Source organism: Miniopterus schreibersii (assembly GCF_964146895.1).
Source record: "Miniopterus schreibersii genome assembly, chromosome: 7".
NCBI lineage: Eukaryota > Metazoa > Chordata > Mammalia > Chiroptera > Miniopteridae > Miniopterus > Miniopterus schreibersii.
This window is the reverse complement of record NC_138108.1, coordinates 82779465-82798287: the sequence shown is the minus strand read 5'-3', so window position 1 is coordinate 82798287 and position 18823 is coordinate 82779465. Positions and strand designations below refer to the sequence as shown.

The following is an 18823-nucleotide window of genomic DNA, read 5'->3' as shown; positions in this document are numbered from 1 at the left end:
TATTACTTTTTGTAGAGAAGACGCAATAATTATTTTTTACAAACTTAAAACTTTCACCAACTTTAATAACCTTCATAACATTTTACAAACCTTTCTACAACTTTCACAAACTTTCTTACCCATTCAGAAATAACCAGCTTTAGAACAACTCACTTTTTTTTTCTTCAAAATGCATCTTCATACCTCATGTCTTCTCTACCAAAACCATACAATTTCTTTCCAATAAGTTAGAATTCTTAACTCTTAGAAACCTTAATTTTTAGGTGACAAGTCGATAATTAGTATTCCTCAAGTTAGCAATACATTCACAATTTTTAAGATATATTTTAAATAAAATACAAGACATATTCATTAACAGATTCCAATCCATCCTGTAGATTCTCTGTAATAAGAGGTCAAAAGTAGGCAACTCGGATTAACTAATATTCCAGTGTCCTGTTATTTCAAAATACCTAGATATTTAATAATTTTTGTTATTATTATTATTTTAATATATCCTTATTGATTTCCAAGAGAGGAGCGGAGAGGGGGGAGAGACATCACGACGAGCGCGTGGCTGGGGTGGAGCCGGCCGCGCCGGAGGAACCCGCGCCCCGGGCGCTCCGCCTGCCCGGCCGCGACCCGTTTGCCCTTTGACCCGGGGGACTCCAAAGCCTAAGTTACTGAAGGCTTTGGACGGCTGTTTGGGCGTGTACATGCCTATTACCGACAAGCTGTGCCCTCAGCCTTGCGTGTCGCTGACGTCCGTTTCCCACGTCCTGACGGCTGCCCCGGCTCTGACGCCGGCGGCGCTCCCGGGCCCGGGGTCCTGGCGGCGGCGGGCGCGGCGCCTAGCGCAGAGCGGCCGCGGGGCGAGGCTCTCCAGGCCGTCCCCCTGCGCGCAACCTAGCAACGCGAAGCCTTGCGCATAAGAGGGGATCTTACCCTATTTCAGAACAGGCACAAGACCGCCCCAAAGTAAACCAGCGAGTCTCCCCCGAAGGAGGAACCGGCCCTCGGCCCCAGGCCTGCTGCCCCGCCGCCCCGCCGCGCAGCGAGGGGCGCCCCTGCTCACGGGGCCGCCCCCACCCCCGCTCCCCAAAAGCAGCCGCCGCCAGCAAAGTGGGACTAAACCAAACAACAGAGAGGCACAAAACAATGACCAGAGACATGTACTATTTACTAGTGTGCACAGCAGATCATTCACAAAGGGTAATTTTAGAGCTGGCTTTTTTTTTCTAATTAATGCATGCAAAATATTAATTTAGATACCCAAAGACAACTGCATTTTGGCCATTTGTAAGTTGATATTTGCTAGTTAAATCTTCCCATTTCTGTAAAGCACTCGCAGGTAAAGACTTCCTATCAGGGATATTAATGAAGGCCGGGGTCTGGGAGTTTCTGGCCTTGGAGGGACAGTTTCCCATATTAATTTTTCGTTTCTTTTTTTGATATCTGTTGAGTCTGAGCAAACTTATTAGGACTTCAGAACTGAACGAATTCAGGTCTCATTTATACAGCGAAGGTTTTTGCTCAGATTCTCAGAAAGCAATTCCAATTGAAAAGCCAGAGTTAAAACCAGCCACCCATTTTTCCTCCTTTCTCTCCTTAGCCTGGGCTCTGTCGACCCTTAACCTTAGTTACACCTCGAGGATTTAAAAATACAACTCAAATAAAGCCTGACCCTCTACCAAAAGCAAGAGAAGGTCCAAGGTCCAAGGGACACACACGGAAGTTCAACAAATGGGCGGGGACGGGCGGGCTCAGTGGGCCCTTTGCTGGATCCTGCCAGCGGGCCAAGGGTCATGCTTTGGCCTGTGGAGGCTGCCGCTGTATTGGGAAGCTCTCCTGCCTCCATTGGATTGCTTCTGCACCTTTGTCCAAACCAGACAGCCATAGTTGCGTGGGCCTATTTTTGGATTCTCTGTTTTGTGTTTCTCCCTCCGCCAATACTATAACACAGCCTTGATTACTATATCTAGATTATATCGGTTCAGCAAAATTGACATCTTCTCTGTGTCGAGTCTCCCAATATGTCTCCTTGTGTATTTTGGTCTTCCTTAATTTTTTTTATCACTATTTTATAACTTTCATCACACAGATCTGGGTACGTGGCCTCTATAATTTATAGCTCAGTACTTCATTTTCTTTAGAATTTGTTAACCTAAAAATAAAAGGCCAAAGTGAGACACAACAGGCAGTTATTTGAAATTTTTGAAAAGTTATTTGGGAAGCACTGGTTCAGGCAGAATCCCAAATAGTGTTCTGATCAGGAGACCAAGGCAAGGGGTGTTTATGAGAATGGAAAGGGGAACGATCACATCAGCAGAAGGAAGGCATTTCTATTGGTGCAGAGAAGATAATCTAGTGATGTTAGTTCTAAATAATGCTTTTAATTTTCACTCTGGGAGTCATCATATCTGCTCTCTTGTTACCTCTGCAAGCAGTTCTTTGGGACACAAGGTTGCCCAAGGCCCAGTCCACAGGTTGTTTTGCCCTGTTTTAACATCACAGAGGCTTGAGGTGTAAGACCAGCAAGGCAGTTCCTCTGGCAGGGTAGCTCCAGCTCTATTTTAATGTGGGTTCATTTCTATTCTTTTTTACAAGTGATTGGCACCAGTATTCTGTTTTTAACTTTGAGTTCCACATATTCATTGTTGTATGTAGAAACGCAATTGATTTTTGTGCTGGTTGTCTTTACGCTTGTTTTCCGTTGGACGGGTCAAGTTGGTTTGAAAGTTGTATTTCTATCCCTGTTTTGTTTGCCCTTAGAATCATTTCCAGAGACTTTAAATGTTTGTTTTTATATTTTCACTAATTTCATGGCAAGCAGAGCGGCAGATCTCATGCCATCACTCTAGAAGCTGTCTGGCTATGCCAGTCACCCATCTTGATAGGAGACACCGTGGGAGGCCTCCAGCACAGTGTCGCCATTCCCTCACTCCCCAGCGTGGGCACGCTGGCCCGCGCTGATCAGCCACCGGCTCCTGCCTGGGGCCTGGCTTCCTCCCACTTCCAAGTAGTTCCACCTACCCCTTTTCCAGGCCCATGAGCAGGTGAACACTGGAGGCCCCATCTCAGGCATGCCTCCTTTCTCGTGGTTACACATATACTAACATTATACTAACTCAGGGGGTCCTGGCGCACTCTGGCTGTGACAGCAGCTGTGGTGCTCACCCCCTGGGTATCATCACAAGTCAGCCCCTTTCTGCTGACTGACTTGTGTGTACTTTCTGAGACTCTGGTCTTCATTCTCATTGGCCTTGAGAGCCTCGGAACGTGCCCACCCAGCAGAAAAGGGCCTTACAGACCACAGCCCAATGGCTTTCAGACTGTCACACTCTAAAATGACCTGGGAGTTTAAAAAAAATCAGTCTGGGTCCCCTACCCTGAATCAGTTACACTAGAATCTCTGAGGGTGAGGCTGGACGTAAATGTTTCCTAAAGCTCCCTTCCTGGGGGGTTCAGATATACTGCCAGGTTGAGAACCACTGCTCTCATTCAATTTTAATCCCGTCTTCTACTAAGGGCTGGGGGGGGGAGGGACCTGCAGAGACCACAGAGTTAGACTAATTTTAGGACAGCTTTGACTCACCACTACCCTTTACTATCAGGTACCTGGTGACTTCTTTCTCTGAATCGAGTTACGCATATAAAGCCAGGTGAGACAGGGACACTGCTCATTGCCACGCGTGACTGTGTGGCACTGTTCCCCAGCCGCACCGTGAGCTACCTCTGGACTGACCCACCACCTTCCAGGTCTCTGGCTTCTCCCCACAGGGCCAGCGACGGCCTCCACACGCGCAGGTGCCCTCAGGGCCAGTGGAGAGCAGGCGGGAGCACCTGGGTGTGGGAAACAGACTTAGATTTTAATCCGGGCTCCACCTGGCAAACCTTCCTAAACCTGCTTCCTCCTTATGAGTTAAAACTTTCCACTTCTAACATTGGGTTTATCATGAAATTTTAGCTTCAGGGCCCCTGACTTGCACAGATCCCTCCCGAGGCCCTGGGGGAGGCTCTCCCAGTTTTGAAGTCACAGTTTTAAATTCTTTTTCATAAAGAGTCCCCCAAATGTTAGCAGCTTCAGACCCCACAAAACTTAGATATGCTCTTCCCTATCCCATGGAGTTGCTGTGGATGTGAAGTGAGATCCGGTCATAAAGTCTGGGACATACCGGTGCTCAATACACAGTACTTCCTTCCAGAACCACCCAGAGAAGGGATTGAATGACAGACAGAACAGCAGCTGATGTGCTTGTTGCATGCCCCTTTTAATGTCCCACATATTGCCATTCAACAGCCAGTCCCCAGACCAAGAGTGGCCTCTGGGATCCAGACACAGTGGGAAGGATGCTAGGGCACCTGGCTCTCCAGGGTGGCCTCCTCAGCTCTGATGTGGCTGTGGATCCAGTCGAGGTAGCGGCTGACTTTGGTGTAAACGCCATAGTTGTGGAGGCGCCCACAGCCCTCACCCCAGCTCACCAGGCCCACCAGGAACCAGGTGCCATGGAAGGAGGCAACCATAGGTCCCCCACTGTCACCCTCACAGGCATCCTGAGGGTCCCCAAGGATGCCTGCGCATAGCATGTTCTCAGAGACCATGTTTTGCATGGCCTCGACACACTCGTTGTGAGGGACCACTGGAATCTTAATGAAGTTGAGGATGAAGGTGCGGTTTCTCCTGCTCTCACTGCGGTAGCCCCAGCCCGTCACCACTGTCTCCTGGCCGACCTTGGTGAGCTCACGCTCTGAAAGGCCGCTGTCTGGGAGGCAGATGGGTACAATGGTCTGTGAGAGGGTGGCAGGCTGGGCCAGATGGAGGAGAGCGATGTCATTGTCCGTGGTGTGCTTGCTATAGTTAGGGTGCACCAGGATCTCCTTGATGTCTAGGTCCACCTCCCACTTCTCCTTGCGTCGCAGGTCATACTCTCCTGAAGGGCAGAGGGGCAGTCAGGGTGGGCTTGGGGGAAGCAGGAATGACTGCTGTGCTCATGCAGGACCTGGTGGAGGGCAGCAGGTCGGCAGCTGGAGTGGTCACCACACATCCCCGGCACCATCGTGGCCACATGTCTACACGTCTGTTCTCTATTAAGGGTAACAGCCCGTGGGTGTCTATCATGAAGGGGCAGAACGCTGGTCTGCATTTAAGACTCATAGATGGAGAAGTGCCAGGGAATTAGGCAGCAGTGGGCAGTCAGCAGGGGAGCCCAGGACCCCTGGAAACCTGGGACACAGATCAGGGCTACAAAGAGAATAGGAAGACTGCAGCTGGGGAGACAAGACTCTCCTCCCACAGAGGTATGGCCAGCAGTGCCCAGCCTGAGAACCAGGCAGGGACATGCCATGGTGGGGGCAAGGCAGGGGCAAGAAGACCCAGAGAGGACCCAGACTCTGCAGGAAGAAAGGTCTGGGTCACTCACAAAAGGCAGGTCCTGTCAGGCAGGGCCAGTGGTTCCTGCAAGGTTGGGGGAACGCCTGGAAATCGCAAGCAGAGCCCCAAGGGAGGCTAGAGGCCACTGGCCGTGCTGCAGATAACTGTAGAGAATGTGAATCTGGTCACTGTCAATACATGGTTTCCTCCTTTTTTGCATAAAGAATGGAGTAAGAGCCTCCTCCAGAGATTGGTATAGAGTGGGGCCCAAAATGCTGCAGGGAAGCAGCTGGCTCTGTGGCAGGTGCCAGGGCCCTGCGGCACAGCCCCACCCCACCCATCCCTGTGAAGCAAGGCCCTGAGCCAGGCCATGTGGGTGGGTCTGCGCCAGAGGGAGGAGGCAAGCATGTGCGTGACTCCCTCGCCTGCAGACACTTGTGTATTGAGCACCTGGGCCCAGATTTGAAGAGGGCACCAGAGAATCCTCTACCTGCAAAATACCAGGCATCGCTGCGTCTAAAATCCCGCCACAGGATGACAGGGTGGGAGCAAGCGCGCCTCTGCCACCCAAACCCTTTCTGTAGAGCTCAAGCAGCCTCTTGCTCACGCACCTATCCTAGGGATAGGGTCCCCAAACCTGGCCGGCTCGCCTGGTGCCGCCCTCCCTGCGCCCTCGGGTGCCCCTGCCCGGCTCCACCCGCACCGAGCCTGACGATGAGCTTCCTGGGTTCCTCCAGGCAGTGGGCTGCGGTCAGCACCCAGGCGGTGTGGATCAGAACTGCCCCGCAGGCCAGCCTCTTCTTCGAGTCCAGCAGGATCGCCTGGCGTGAGAGAGGGTGGTGGCGTCACAGCGCGACCCCCGATAACTCCCAGTCGGGGCGCTTCGTCTCCGCGGGACCCGGGCGGTGCCCAAGCCCGAGGGGCTGCAGGCGGGCGGCGCGCACTCGCGCCCCGCTCCGCGTCCCGGTCTCGCGCAGCCCCCGCGCCGGCCTCCACCGCGCGCCCCGCCTCCCGCTGCGGGCCGAGGGGCCTCCCCCCCGCGCCGGCGCACCTGCCAGGGGCTGTCGCCCTGCGCCGTCAGCTTCCCGCCCACCAGCCGCGGGTCCACCTGGCCCGCCGGGCCCGCGCAGCACCTCGCGGTCCTGCCCTTCTCCACGGGGCTCCACGTCCTTCCGCACGGGAACCTCGCTGAAGGCGGGGAGCCGGTGAGGGCCCGCGGGCGCCCCGCGCCGCCCTCGCACCCCGTCCACCGCCTGCCCCTGCGCCCGGTCGGTCACAGACGGGCCGGACCCAGCAGCCCTGGGCGCGCTCGGGGGCTGCAGAACTCGAGGCGAGTCTCCCAGGGCTGCGGGAGCGAGGCCCGAGACGCGCAGGGAAGGTCTCGCGCGGGGATGCGGGGGGGCGGGGCGGGGCCGGGGGCGGGAGTTGGGGGGCGGGGCCGGCGCGGGGGGGCGGGGCGGGGCCGGGGGCGGGAGTTGGGGGCGGGGCCGGATCTGGGGGCGGGGCCGGCGCGGGCCGCGGGGCGGGGCCGGATCTGGGGGCGGGGTCGGCGCGGGCCGCGGGGGGCGGGGCCGGAGCTGGGGGCGGGGCCGGCGCGGGCCGCGGGGGGCGGGGCCGGAGCTGGGGGCGGGGTCGGCGCGGGCCGCGGGGGGCGGGGCCGGATCTGGGGGCGGGGTCGGCGCGGGCCGCGGGGGCGGGGCCGGATCTGGGGGCGGGGCCGGCGCGGGCCGCGGGGGGGGCGGGGGTCCCCGGCGGCTCCGCGGGCCGGGCCTCACCGCTGGGCTCGCAGCGCCGGTGGTCGCTCCGCAGGCGGTAGCCGGGCGCGCAGGCGCAGCGCCGCCGGCCGGGCTCCTCCAGGCAGAAGTGCGCGCAGCCGCCGTTGTCGGCCGAGCAGTTGGCGGAGCGCACCTCTGCACGGGCGACGAGGGGCGCGTGGGGCGGCGGCACCGCACGTGCGACCCCGCGCGCCCCCGCGCCCCGCCGCCCCGCCGCCCGCGCGCGCCCACCTTCCTGGCAGAAGCGGCCCTCGCGGCCCGGGTGGCAGTCGCAGCGGAAGCCGCCGATGCCGTCGACGCAGGCGCCGTGGCCGCAGCACGGGCTGTCGCACGGGTGCTGCGGGGGCGGGGCCTTGCACTGGTCGCCGTCTACGACAGGGTTTGCGGGTGTCACTGGTGCCGCCGTCCCATCCCGTCCCCAGGGGCCCGGAGGCCTGAGCGGGGCGCCGCCCCGGGTCCCGCGCGCTCACCGACGTACTGGGACCAGAAGGCCAGCTGTGGAGAGAAGGTCGGCGTCGGGCGCGGCCGGGGCTGGGGGCGGCGGGAGACCTCGGACCGCGGCGCCGCCCGCGCGGAGCCTCTGCCCCGCGCCTGCCGGCCCTGCAGCGTCTGCGGGGAGGCCCAGCGCCGCGGGTGCCCCGCCCCAGCCCCGCCGCTCTCCTGGCGTCCCCGGCCGCCGCGCCGGCCTTTCCCAGCCGGCGCTCCCCAGGCTGAGCGCGCTGCGGGCTCTCGCTGGTGAGACGCGCCGCTGGGTCGGAAGGCCAGGGACGGGGCTCTGCCTTTCCGACCACACCCCGACCTCCCCGCTGGACGCCTCTGCCCGGCTGCCCTGAGACCTTAGCGCGGTGGGGGCCGCAGGGGGAACACGCGGGGCCCAGATGGCACCTGCAGAGCATCGTGTGGCACCTGCTGAAGGCCATGTAGGAAAAGAGGCAGTGGGGCGGCAGCTGAGGGCCAGGAGGGGAGCAGACCAAAGCTCACCCTCGGCCTGGAAAGCGCGGACAGGAAGTGCACCCCAGCAGTGCGCAGGGGACCCCAGGTGGCACAGCTCCCAGGTCCTAGCAGTTGAAGTACGCGCTTGGGGATGGTGGGTTCTGACACTTGTATCAGAAAGCCAAGTCCACCTTCCACCTGGGGCCACCACCACAGAGCCTGGGCGCCAGAGAGGACATAGGTCCCCTGAGTAAGCAGATTTTGTCCCTTGAGAATATGAACTGAGGCACAGAGATAGCTTAGCAGATGTGGACAGACAGGGAGTTGGGGCACACCCTGATCAGCAGGTTCATGGGTGGAAGGAGAGATGGTGGCCTTTTGGTCACAGAGAGGAAGAAGGAGAGGTGACCAGATGCAGGTGGAGGGTGAGCACCTACAGTAGACTTGTGTGGGCACCCCAGCCTAAGGCTTCCCCAAATTCTTTGTTCCTGGATTTAATCGCAAAGTTCTGTTTTTTGCAGTCACATACACCACAGGGCCAGCGTCCTATTCATTCCAGGCACCCAGCCCCAAGCTCGGCGGGGGAGGAGCTGGTGCCCACTGCCTCCCCAGAGCCCCCAAGGAGGCCTCAGCAGTCAGCCCCATCCTGCTTCTCCAGTCCCCACCCAGCCACCAATCCACCCCTCGGCCTTGTCGTCTAGACCCAGCCAGATGGCCTTACTGTGTTATCCACATTTTGGAAAATCTCCTGCGCCTCCTCGAAGTCACAGCTCTCCTCCATGCACTCCCGCTCCAGGTTGCTGGCTCGGAGCTCCTCCAGGAAGGAGTTGGCACGTTTTTTTATCCGCAGCACCTGGTGGGCCTGCTCACTACTGGAGAACACTGAGTCTGGTTTGGGGGGTGGGGGTGCTCACTTTGGTGGAGGGGCCTGAGGTGGGGGCTCAAGCTGGGGTGAGCCTGGGGAAGACTTATGATTCCAGGATATGACTCTCTCCCCTCTCCTTTGCTCTCTTCCTCCACTCGAAGAGGTGGCTGGAGGCTGGGGGACAGGAGACTTGACCATCCAGACCTCCTTTTCAACCCCAAACCGATGTCTGTGTGACCTTGAGCCAGTGTCTTTACATCTCTGAACCTCAGTGTTTCATTCAAATTGAGGATGTTTTACTGTACTGAGTAAAACAGTCCAGTGCCTGGCACAGAAATGAGCACCCAATGTCACTGCCATGTGCTGTTGTTATCAAGAATGCAAAGTTAAATCAGTCTCACTGTCCTCTGAATATACCCCGGCAGCCCTGCCTAGACACCATCCCTCCACGAGCACTTCCCATGCTCCTTCCCTTGGGCAATAGACCTGTTGCCCAGTGACTATCACCACATGTCTCCTGGGCTCTGAGAGGTCTGTCTTGGGAACAGGGGACAGCTGGGATGGGGGATCAAGTCAGGGGAGGGCAGAAGAGAAGCTTGAGAGAAGATGCAAAGGCCAGGAGAGGAAGGTGTGCCTGAGCTGAGTCTGGACAGTTGAACCAAGTGGCTATAGGTGGGAGCTGAGGAGTAGGAAGGCAGTGGGGCGGGGGGAGGAGGAAGGGAACCTCAAGCAGAGAAGCAGCTCAAAAAAGGCATAAAGCCCTGGCCAGTTTGGTTCAGTGATTAGAGCACTGGCCTGGGCACCGAAGGGTCGAGGGTTTGATTCCCGGTCAAGGGCACATACCTGGGTTGCAGGTTTGATCCCAGGCCACATGAGGGAGGCAACCAATCTATGTGTCTTTCTCATATCGATATTACTCTCTTTCTCCCTGTACCCCCGCTCCCTCCCTCCCTCCCTCCCTCCCACTCTCTAAGAAAATCAATGGAAACAATATCCTCAGGTGGGGATTAACAACAACAAAATGGCATAAATGCAAGGAACAGCCAGCATGGCTGCAGGGGAGGGAGGGGAGCTGCCAAGTGAGTGGGGCAGCCTCTTCTCCCTGCAGCCCTCCCCAGCACCTGCTCCTGTTGGGGTGGGACCAGGGGAGGGGTTGGGGCTGGGTTCCAGGAGGACAGACTGCCTGGGGCAGGGGGACTCTGATATGGCCTGGCCTGGGCCTGGGGCTTTCGTGGTCGAGGGAGTGACGAGTGAAGTGGAAGGCCCAGGGGACTCTGTGACCCACTTCCCAGGGTGGAGGAAGGAGCTTCAGGATCTGACCCCATGACCTGGGGCTCCCTGCCGGCACCTGGCAGGGCACTCTGCCCTCTAGCCAGAGGCTGCTGCTCGGTTCCCACAGCTAACTCAGCCTTCCTCTCATCTGTCCTGAAGCTCAGAGGGGATGGTTGAAGGTGTGAGGGTCCCAGAGGGTGGGGCTTGGGAGTGGTCTTACCAGGAGTAACTGGTGTGCTGGAAATTCCACAGATGGTCAGGAACAGTAAGAGGCTTGCCAGCCACCTCATTCTGGAATTGCTGACACCTGTCTGAGGAGGACTTCTGAGCTTCCGGCAGCCCCACCAGCCCCTGCTCTGCCTGCCGTCCCCAAGACAGGGGTTCCCCATGTGAGCTGATTGTCAGGGAAAAAGCTGAGTTGGGGCTCCCTGTCCACTAGGTGGACAGCCACCTGGCACCTGTTTCTTTTTCCATTTGGGGCTAAGGTGACACCACCTACTCCAAGTCTGAGGGGGAAGAGAGAAAGTGGAAAGGATACAGAGTCCTGGCAAAGATCAAAGGGGACTCACTTGGAAGGGCCATGGCAGGTGGGCCCAGAATGTTCACATCTTCCCCACTCTGGTGAGAGTTCAGGGGTGGTACCTTAGCTGGTCCACTGGCCAGGCCAAGAGTAATCGTGAACATTTATCAGACACACGTAGTGTCTTTCAAGTGATCTGTACATGGTTCAGAGGGCAAGCACCAGGTCAGACCTCGTGGTGCAAATCCCAGCTCCAGGACAGCAGCATTGGGCAAGAGACCTAACCGCTCCAAGCCTCATTTTTGTCATTTGTAAAATGGATAGAAAACTGTACACCTGCCATATAAGGTTATTGTGAGAATTAAATGAGTTAATTCACATAAAGCTCTTAAAATACGGTTTGCACATAGCAAACGCTCAGTAAACATTAGGTAGTACTATCTCAGTTAAGGCTCACAGCCACCCAAGATGCAGGTTTAACGCAGTCACCCACTTCATGGAGGAGGAAATTGAGGCTCAGAAGAGCAAAGTAATTTATTAAAAGCCCACAATCAGGAGGTGGCAGAGCTCGGACTTAAGCCCACAGTTGTGTGGCTCCAAGCCGCAAACATGTCCCTAACCTCTGGGTGCCTCACAAGGCCACAGAGGTCCCCTGCCAGCTGGAAGCCAAGGAGCCCTCCTCTGCCCCCGAGACTGAGTATGCAGGCCTGCCTGTGGTCCACCCCTGTCTGACCACTCTCCATCTCCACTGAGTGAGGCTGGTTCTGACATTAGTTTAAACCAGAGGCCCCAGGTGCATAGGTGGGGCAGGGGGAGTGGAGGGTGCCAGGCTCCGCGCTGCCTCTGGTGCTGGCCCTGGGCCCTGAAGGCCCTCAGCTGACTTCCACTTGCCTCAGAGTCTGGGAAGAAGCCCCCTGGAAACTGGCACCCAGGCCTGAGGACGGCCAGCCAGTACCTTTGCCTGGCCAGTGCCAGAGCCCTGACTTCCCTTTACCCCAAACTCCAGCCATTCTCTCAAACCCTGGCTCAAGGATTTAGCCTTCACCCCCGCTCATCCCTCCTCCAGCCCACCTCACAGACTTGCCTGGAAGGGGACTTACTGGGGTGAACCGCAGAGAAACCGCAAGGTCGCCCTCCTGCCGCCATGACAGCCCGGAACTCGGGTTAATCCATAACTGCAAATATTTGCCTGCTTGGCCCTCGGTGCTGAGGCCTCCCTCTCTGCAGATAAACAAACAGGTTCCGAGCTCAGGACAGATCTGTGTGCCCAAAGCCCACCTTACCCTCCATCGGTGCCATTCAGGAGGGAGGGAGATGAGGGACAGGCACCATCAAAGCTGCGTACAGACGTCGTCTTATTTTAGCCGCCTAGTGGCTAGCTGACCCAGGGACTTTGTCCCCATTTTGCAGATCTGACTCTTTTTTTTTAAATAGTGTGGTTTTTAAAATATATATATATATATATATCTTTATTAATTTCAGAGAGAGGAAGGGAGAAAGAGAAACATCAGTGATAAGAGAGTCACTGATGGACTGCCTCCTGCACACCTCCCATTGGGGATCGAGCCCGCAACCCGGGCCTGTGCCCTGACCAGGAATCGAACTGCGATCTCCTGGATCACAGGTCGATGCTCAACCGCTGAGCCACGGCGGGCCAGGCCAGATCTGACATTTTCACCCAGAGGCGCTGCGGTTTGCCCCAGAGCAGCACAGCTGGTAATGACTCCGTATTTCACCAAGTCGAGGACGCCGTGACTGAGATGCGCCAGTTTTACAGAAACATGCCATCCCGGTTCTGAGTTTTGTAATGTAAGACGTGAAAAGATATGCCTCTCAAGGCCCCTCCCGTTCGGGTGCTGGGCATGCCGTAGACTCAGCTCCACTCGCTCCTGTCACTGCCCCCACAGCGGCACATGGCCGTCCCTATAACCTCCATTTTGCCGATGAGGACACTCAGAAATCTTGTTACTTGCCCAAATCCACCAAGCTGGTAGGTGGCAGGCCTGGATTAGAACCCAGTTCTTCCTGGCACCTCTTGGCCACCTTTGTGAACAAGTGAGAAAAATGAACAGGATTCCGGAAAGACTGAAGTCAGTTTATGGCCCAGGTGCTGGAAGGGAGAGGAGCAGAAGGGACCGCTCGGACCTGGGGCTCTGGCCCAGACCCTGCCGTCGGCCAGCATTCACTAAGTATCTCCACCACACTCTTCAGCCTCCCAGCCCTGGTGGGTCCCATGGCCCTGACCCACTGCCTTTGGTGACTGCACAGGGAAGTCACTGGACCCAAGGGTCAGCCATATTCTCTCCCCCAGGCCCCAGAAGTAGGGCTTCAGAGCTCTCATTCCACTGTGAGCACCAGGCCCAGAACATTTTGAAGCCAGTGTCTGGGCATCAGCGCTTGAGCCTAAACAGAGGAAGCAATGAGGAGGGAGGTGCAGATGGGCAGAGAGAAGGCTGATCAGGAACCAGGGAGACCTGGGAAGGCCGAGGGAGATGAGTGGGGCGCATCCTGGCTTTGGGTTCATGAGCGTCTCCCTGCCCTCCCAGGAAATCCCCTCTTTCTTTAAGTTTCCTTAACTTAGCCTGGTGGCTTGTGTTCCTCCTACCAAGGCACAGCACTGCACCTGGGCTGGGGGGGGGGGGCACAAGGCCCTCGTCCTGCGCACATGATCCACTTGAGAAGGCAAGAGGAGCAGCACGGAAATCTAACAAGGCAGGCCCACGGGGCGGAGGCCAGGCAGCAGGCACAGATGGAGATGCTCACGGGTTCAGAGAGGAAAATCAGCACAAGCTGGGGTGGGCCCCAATGCTGCCTGCAGGAGGTGGAGCTTCAAGCGGGACAGCAGAGGGAGGCAGGACCCAGGCTACAGAGGAAGCACCGTCAGATGGGGAGGGAGCTGGAGGCACAGGAGAGGAGCAGGGGGGTGGGGGGAGGAGAGGGGAAGGGGTGTAACAGAGTTTGGAGTGGAGCCTATGGAAAGTGGAGAGCCAGCAGCTGTTTCTTAAGGTCTGTGGCAGCTGCCCAGAGAAGTGGCAGGAAGCAGGGGGACCACACGCATGCCCACACACAAGGGGCAAGCGGAGGAACCTGTAAAAATGCCCCCTGTGTGCATGGTTTTGCTCCAGGTGTCCTCCCACATGAGTCTACAGCAGTCACTGCTCTGGGCTCTCCCCATATTCACTTTGCCTTCTGCACACCCCCTGCTGGGGATAGAGCCTGAAACCTGGGCTTGTGCCCTGACCGGGAATCAAACCGTGACCTCCTGGTTCATAGGTCAACACTCAACCACTGGGATGCACTCGCCAGGCTCACAAGTCCTTTGTCTCATAAGTATTTGCAAAAATTTTGTTGAGCAAATGCTTCTGATTTTGATGAAGTCCAATTATCAATATTTCTTATGATTTGTGTTTCTGTGTCCTGCCTAAGAAATCTGCCCATTGTCACAAAGGTTTTCTTCCAGAAGATTTATGATTTTAGCTTTTACATTTAGATCTCCAACCCATTTTGAACTTATTCATTTGTATGTGTGGTATGAGGCAGGGATTAACTCACTTTTTCCCCAGCATGGATGTGTCTAATTGTTTCAGCATCATTTGTTGAAAACACTGTCTTTTCTCCCATGGAATTATGTTGGTACTTTGTCAAAAGTCAATTGGCCATGTATGCACTTGCTCACTTCTGTGCTGTTTCGTTCTGCTGATCTATCTGTTCGTCTTCTTGCCTGTATCATCCTGTCTTAACTGCTTACTTGCTGTTATAATAAGACTGCAGTAGGTCGTGAAATCAGGTAATGTTAAGTCCTCCAATTTTGTTCTTTTTTCAAAATTATTTTGGCTATTTTAGTCTTTTGCATTGCTATACACATTTTAGAATCAGCTTGTCAATTTATACCAAAAAAAAAAAAATTGCTTTCTGAGATTTTGGGGGGGATTAAGCTGACACTACAGGACAATTTGGGGAAAAGAGGCATCTTAATATTGAGTCTTCTGATCCATCAGCATAGTCTTTCTCTCCATTTATTCAGGTCTTTGTTAATTTCACTCACCAATGTTTAGTATTTTCAGTGTACAGATCTTGAACATATTTTGTTAAACTTATGCCTACTTATTTCATGTTTTTAAAATGCTACTGTAAATAGCACTTTAAAGATTTCCATTTCCAATTGTTTGTTGCTACTGTTATCAGTGGGGAGAGGTCCTAGTCCCCACATGTTGCTCATGGGGTGGATTTCTTGCAATATCCTGAGAAAAGGAATTTTCTGTGACTTGCACAGGAGGATGAGCTATCATAGAAAGCTTTATTTCTGTGGAATTAAATCCCTGAGTTTCCAAGGTTTCATTTCCCTTAGTCCTGCCAAGGAGGAAGTGTAGCTGGGACTTTAGCAGAACGAAAATCAGAGCCAATGTCCAGAGTTTTCATTCCATGTTGGAGCCAAGTCCAGTCCAACATCAGGTCAGCTTAGTCTGTGTTTTCCCAGTTGTAGCCCATAAGTGCACTGAGTGTGGGGTCTGCGTAGCCATGGACCATACTGGGTGATTGCAAGAGAGCCAAGAGCCAAGAGCCAAGAGCAACAAGGGAGTGAACTCCTTTGTTTAGGGGGTTATGTATTCCCACATTCACTTGGCCTTGCTGTGGTTGTGCCCATTCTGGGAAGTGATCCGTTCCCAGGTGTGACTGACAGACACCTTCCCTAGTCACCCCAACTTCACTGCACGTGTGTCTATCTCCCCTTTGTTGGTTCCCTTCCCCCAGTGATCTGCAGGGAATGGACTGGCGGTTCCCTGGGGAGTGTGAAGAAGCAGCTTCCTGGTGAAGCTGCCCAGATGACAGGCCTGTAATGTCTGGCTTTCCCCTTTGCTCCTTTCCTATTATTGATAACTAGCTAATTACAACAGTATTACTAGTATATAGAAATACATTTCATTTGTTTTACATTGAGGTATTATTTCTTTTTTTAAGTTTTATTGAGATATAATTGACATATAACATTGTATTAGTTTTAGGTGTAAAACATAAAGATTTTGTAGTAGACAGTTAGGCATGAGCAGAGTAGCAATGATAGGCCAGGTGCAGAGGGTCACTAGGGCCCCAGATGCCTAGCAATGGGCGAAACTACAAGCCTTTGCACAACCACTACTGTAAGCATTAACCCCTGAAGATGACATCTAGGCCTCTGCTATGTTTCAGCTCCAGGCCCAGAGAAGCAGCAAAATCAGATGGAGCAATGCCACAGCTGACCTCAGGACCAGCTGCAACCACTGAGGAGCCCCTGCCCTGGTGCCGACCAATCAGTGGAGACTGCGACCCTGAGGGGGCACGCCTTGAAAGCTGATGAATATTCTATCAAGACCCTCTCCTGGGAGATCCGGATAAAAGCCCTAAGAGAGTGACCCTTGCTTGCTCTTTCTGGCTTTTTTGGGAGCACACCTGAGCCTTTCCTCCCTCTTCTGTCTCTCAAGGCTCATGTCTTTTTCTCTCCTAAGCTCCAGAGGCCCTTCTTTTTCTTCTGTAACTTATTTCCTGGTCCCATTTCTTCTATGGCTTACTTCTTCTACCTCTGTGACTTTCTAAATAAACTTTCTCTTATAGTTTGAGTATTGACTCTGAATTCTTTTTTAGCCAGAACTCAAGTACCAAGGTTGATGAACCCAGGTCTAACACCTGGTGCCATTTCACCACCACCAATTTGATATATTTATATACTGCAAATTGATCACAAGTTTAGTTAACATCCATCGCCTCACATAGTTACAGTTTTCTTGTGATGAGAACTTTTAAGATCTTCTCTCTATGCAACTTTTGTATATACAATATGGTATTCTTAACTGTAGCTCCCATGCTGTACATTACATCCTCATGGCTTATTTATTTTATAACTGAAAGTTTGTACCTTTTGACAACATTCAGCCATTTCCCCAGCCCCCATTCTCTGCCTCTGGCAGCCACCAATCTATTCTATGAACTCAGTTTTTTTTAGATTCCACATATAAGTGAAATCCTACAGTACTTGTCTTGAGACTTTTTTCTTGATTCTACAGACATATGCTAGGTTACCAACCATCCCGCTTCAGCTGGGACTGTCCTTATTTAGCATGAAAAGCCTTACATCCAGTAAACTCTTCCCTAGGGTAAGAAAACTTCCACTTTTCAGTGATTGGGTACAGGTTAGGGGAGGGTATAAACCTAAAGGTGTCCCCAAAAGAGGGGCTGAAAGCAACATTGGTATTAATGCCAAGAGGACACAGCACTTCCCCTAGTCCCTGTGGCTGCCGCTGACACCCGTGATTTGCAGTTCACAGTAATGGCTCCTTCATCGTTGCACCACATGTAGTGATGCAACTTAAGTGCACTGTATTTGGAGCATGAACATCCATTTTGCCTGTGGAGTAGCCGCTGAGCTTTGCGTTGAGACAGTGCTAGTTTAACTTTTAACATGGTGAGTATTGTGGCCATGTTTTTAAAGACTGCAGATCATGAAAATGAGAATGATTACAGCACCAGTTCCAGAGTGACCCAGACATCGTGGTCATTTAGGAGCTAAACCACTGCTCGGTTTTAATGACGGCTGGCACACACATACCACTGAGTTAGGGGGGGAAACAATCAAAAAGAGAACACTGCACACTATGCAGAAAAGACGCAGGGACGGGCCTGGGGGAGAGAGAAATGTGAAGCACATGTAGAAACATTCTCACAAGTCCCCAGTGAGACAGGCAAGAACTTCTAAATTCATCAAAAGGGGTTTTTGGTCTCCCCAAAAGACATCAATTCTCAGTTGAAAATAGTAGCCACCAAAAATAAGGAAATAAATGGTAAATAAATAAGAAAGAAGAAAGAAAAGAAGGAAGGACGGGAGGAAGGGAGGGAGGCAGAAGAAAACAAAGAGGAAACGGTGGCCGCGGAATGAGCTTGGGTGCTCGTGAATGAACTCATTGCTCCTCTGATTGTTCTCTGAAACTAAGGAAACTTAAATTCTTATTAAAAAGCTGTAACTGCCTGGCTGGTGCGGCTCAGTTGGTTTGGTGTCGTCCCGTGGACCGAGGGGCTGTCAGTTTGATTCCTGGTCAGGACACAGGCCTGGGCTGTGGGCTCGAGCCCAGGCGGGGCCACTGGGGGAGGCAGCACATCGATGCCTCTTTCTCATCATGGACATTTCTCTCTCTCTCTCTCTCTCTCCTTTCCTCTCTCTCTAAAAATCAATTTAAAACAACCTTTTAAGAAAGCTGTAACTGAATTATCCTCTGAGTGAACAAAAGGCGACAGATATGTTTACCCTTTACAGTGTGGTGCTGATTCTGTCAGATCCCACGGATCACACTCTCTACAGTACACCAAGTGCTGAGCCAAATCATGGCAATAATAATGCTCGCCTACCTCGTAAGTACTTTAATTTGAAAAATGGAATTTCAAATTTCCTTTTTGATTTGTATGAAGATTCTAATGAGACTTCAGAGAAAACAAAAGAATGTTAATGCTATCTTGTCCACATACAGAAGGGATTTCGCTGCCCTGTCTGCATGTTTAGCAGACAGTGCAAGTGTAAAGTTTTGCAAGTTCCGTTCAGTCTATGAACTTTTTCTAAAGAAAATAAAAAGATTACTTGCTAAATAAATATACTGCACACCTGTACCCAGTACATGTAGCTAACTAAGTGCAGCGAGTTCACTAAATGGCTAACAGAGTGGTTTGCTTTCTGTAAACTGAGGCTTTCGTAGTGAAAAGTTTGGTTACTTTTCAGTTTCCTCCAAACATGCACTTGAGTTATTTGACGTTCTAGAAATGGAAGGAGATATATATATATCTTTATTGATATCAGAAAGAGGAAAGGATAGGGAGAGAGACAGAAACATCAGTGATGAGAGAGTCATTGATCGGCTGCCTCCTGCATGCCCCTGACTGGGGATCGAGCCCGCAACCTGGGCATGTGCCCTGACCGGGAATCGAACCCTGATCGCCTGGATCCTAGGTCGACGCTCAATCCGGCCAGACTGGAAATATATTGAGAATGAGAATGGAGAAAAGGATTACAGTGAAGCAGAAATTTATAAGCTGTTCCTCCAAGACTGTTGGATGGTCTTTGGAGAGGACATGGGTCCTAAAAGAGGATG

The 18823-nt window shown here is 53.5% G+C and overlaps 1 protein-coding gene across 5 annotated transcripts in view; it reads right to left on the bottom strand.

Annotated features, from left to right (window-relative positions):
* Positions 1-4229: 4229 nt before the first annotated feature.
* PROC (protein C, inactivator of coagulation factors Va and VIIIa) overlaps positions 4230-18823 on the bottom strand; it is a 37018-nt gene continuing 22424 nt past the window's right edge. The window contains exons 1-10 of one of the 5 annotated variants that reach the window (XM_081141982.1): positions 12045-12081; positions 11816-11936; positions 10416-10506; positions 8780-8946; positions 7596-7620; positions 7357-7494; positions 7126-7260; positions 6402-6538; positions 6054-6171; positions 4230-4910 (exon numbers count right to left, since the gene is read on the bottom strand). In XM_081141982.1, coding sequence (XP_080998108.1) covers positions 4333-4910; positions 6054-6171; positions 6402-6538; positions 7126-7260; positions 7357-7494; positions 7596-7620; positions 8780-8946; positions 10416-10485 — 1368 coding nt within the window. In that variant the 5' untranslated portion in view covers positions 10486-10506; positions 11816-11936; positions 12045-12081 and the 3' untranslated portion in view covers positions 4230-4332. Of the gene's footprint in view, positions 4911-6053; positions 6172-6401; positions 6539-7125; positions 7261-7356; positions 7495-7595; positions 7621-8779; positions 8947-10415; positions 10507-11795; positions 11937-11998; positions 12082-18823 lie in introns of those variants that run through there. The other 4 variants (XM_081141983.1, XM_081141981.1, XM_081141980.1 and 1 more) reach the window with 4 other exon arrangements.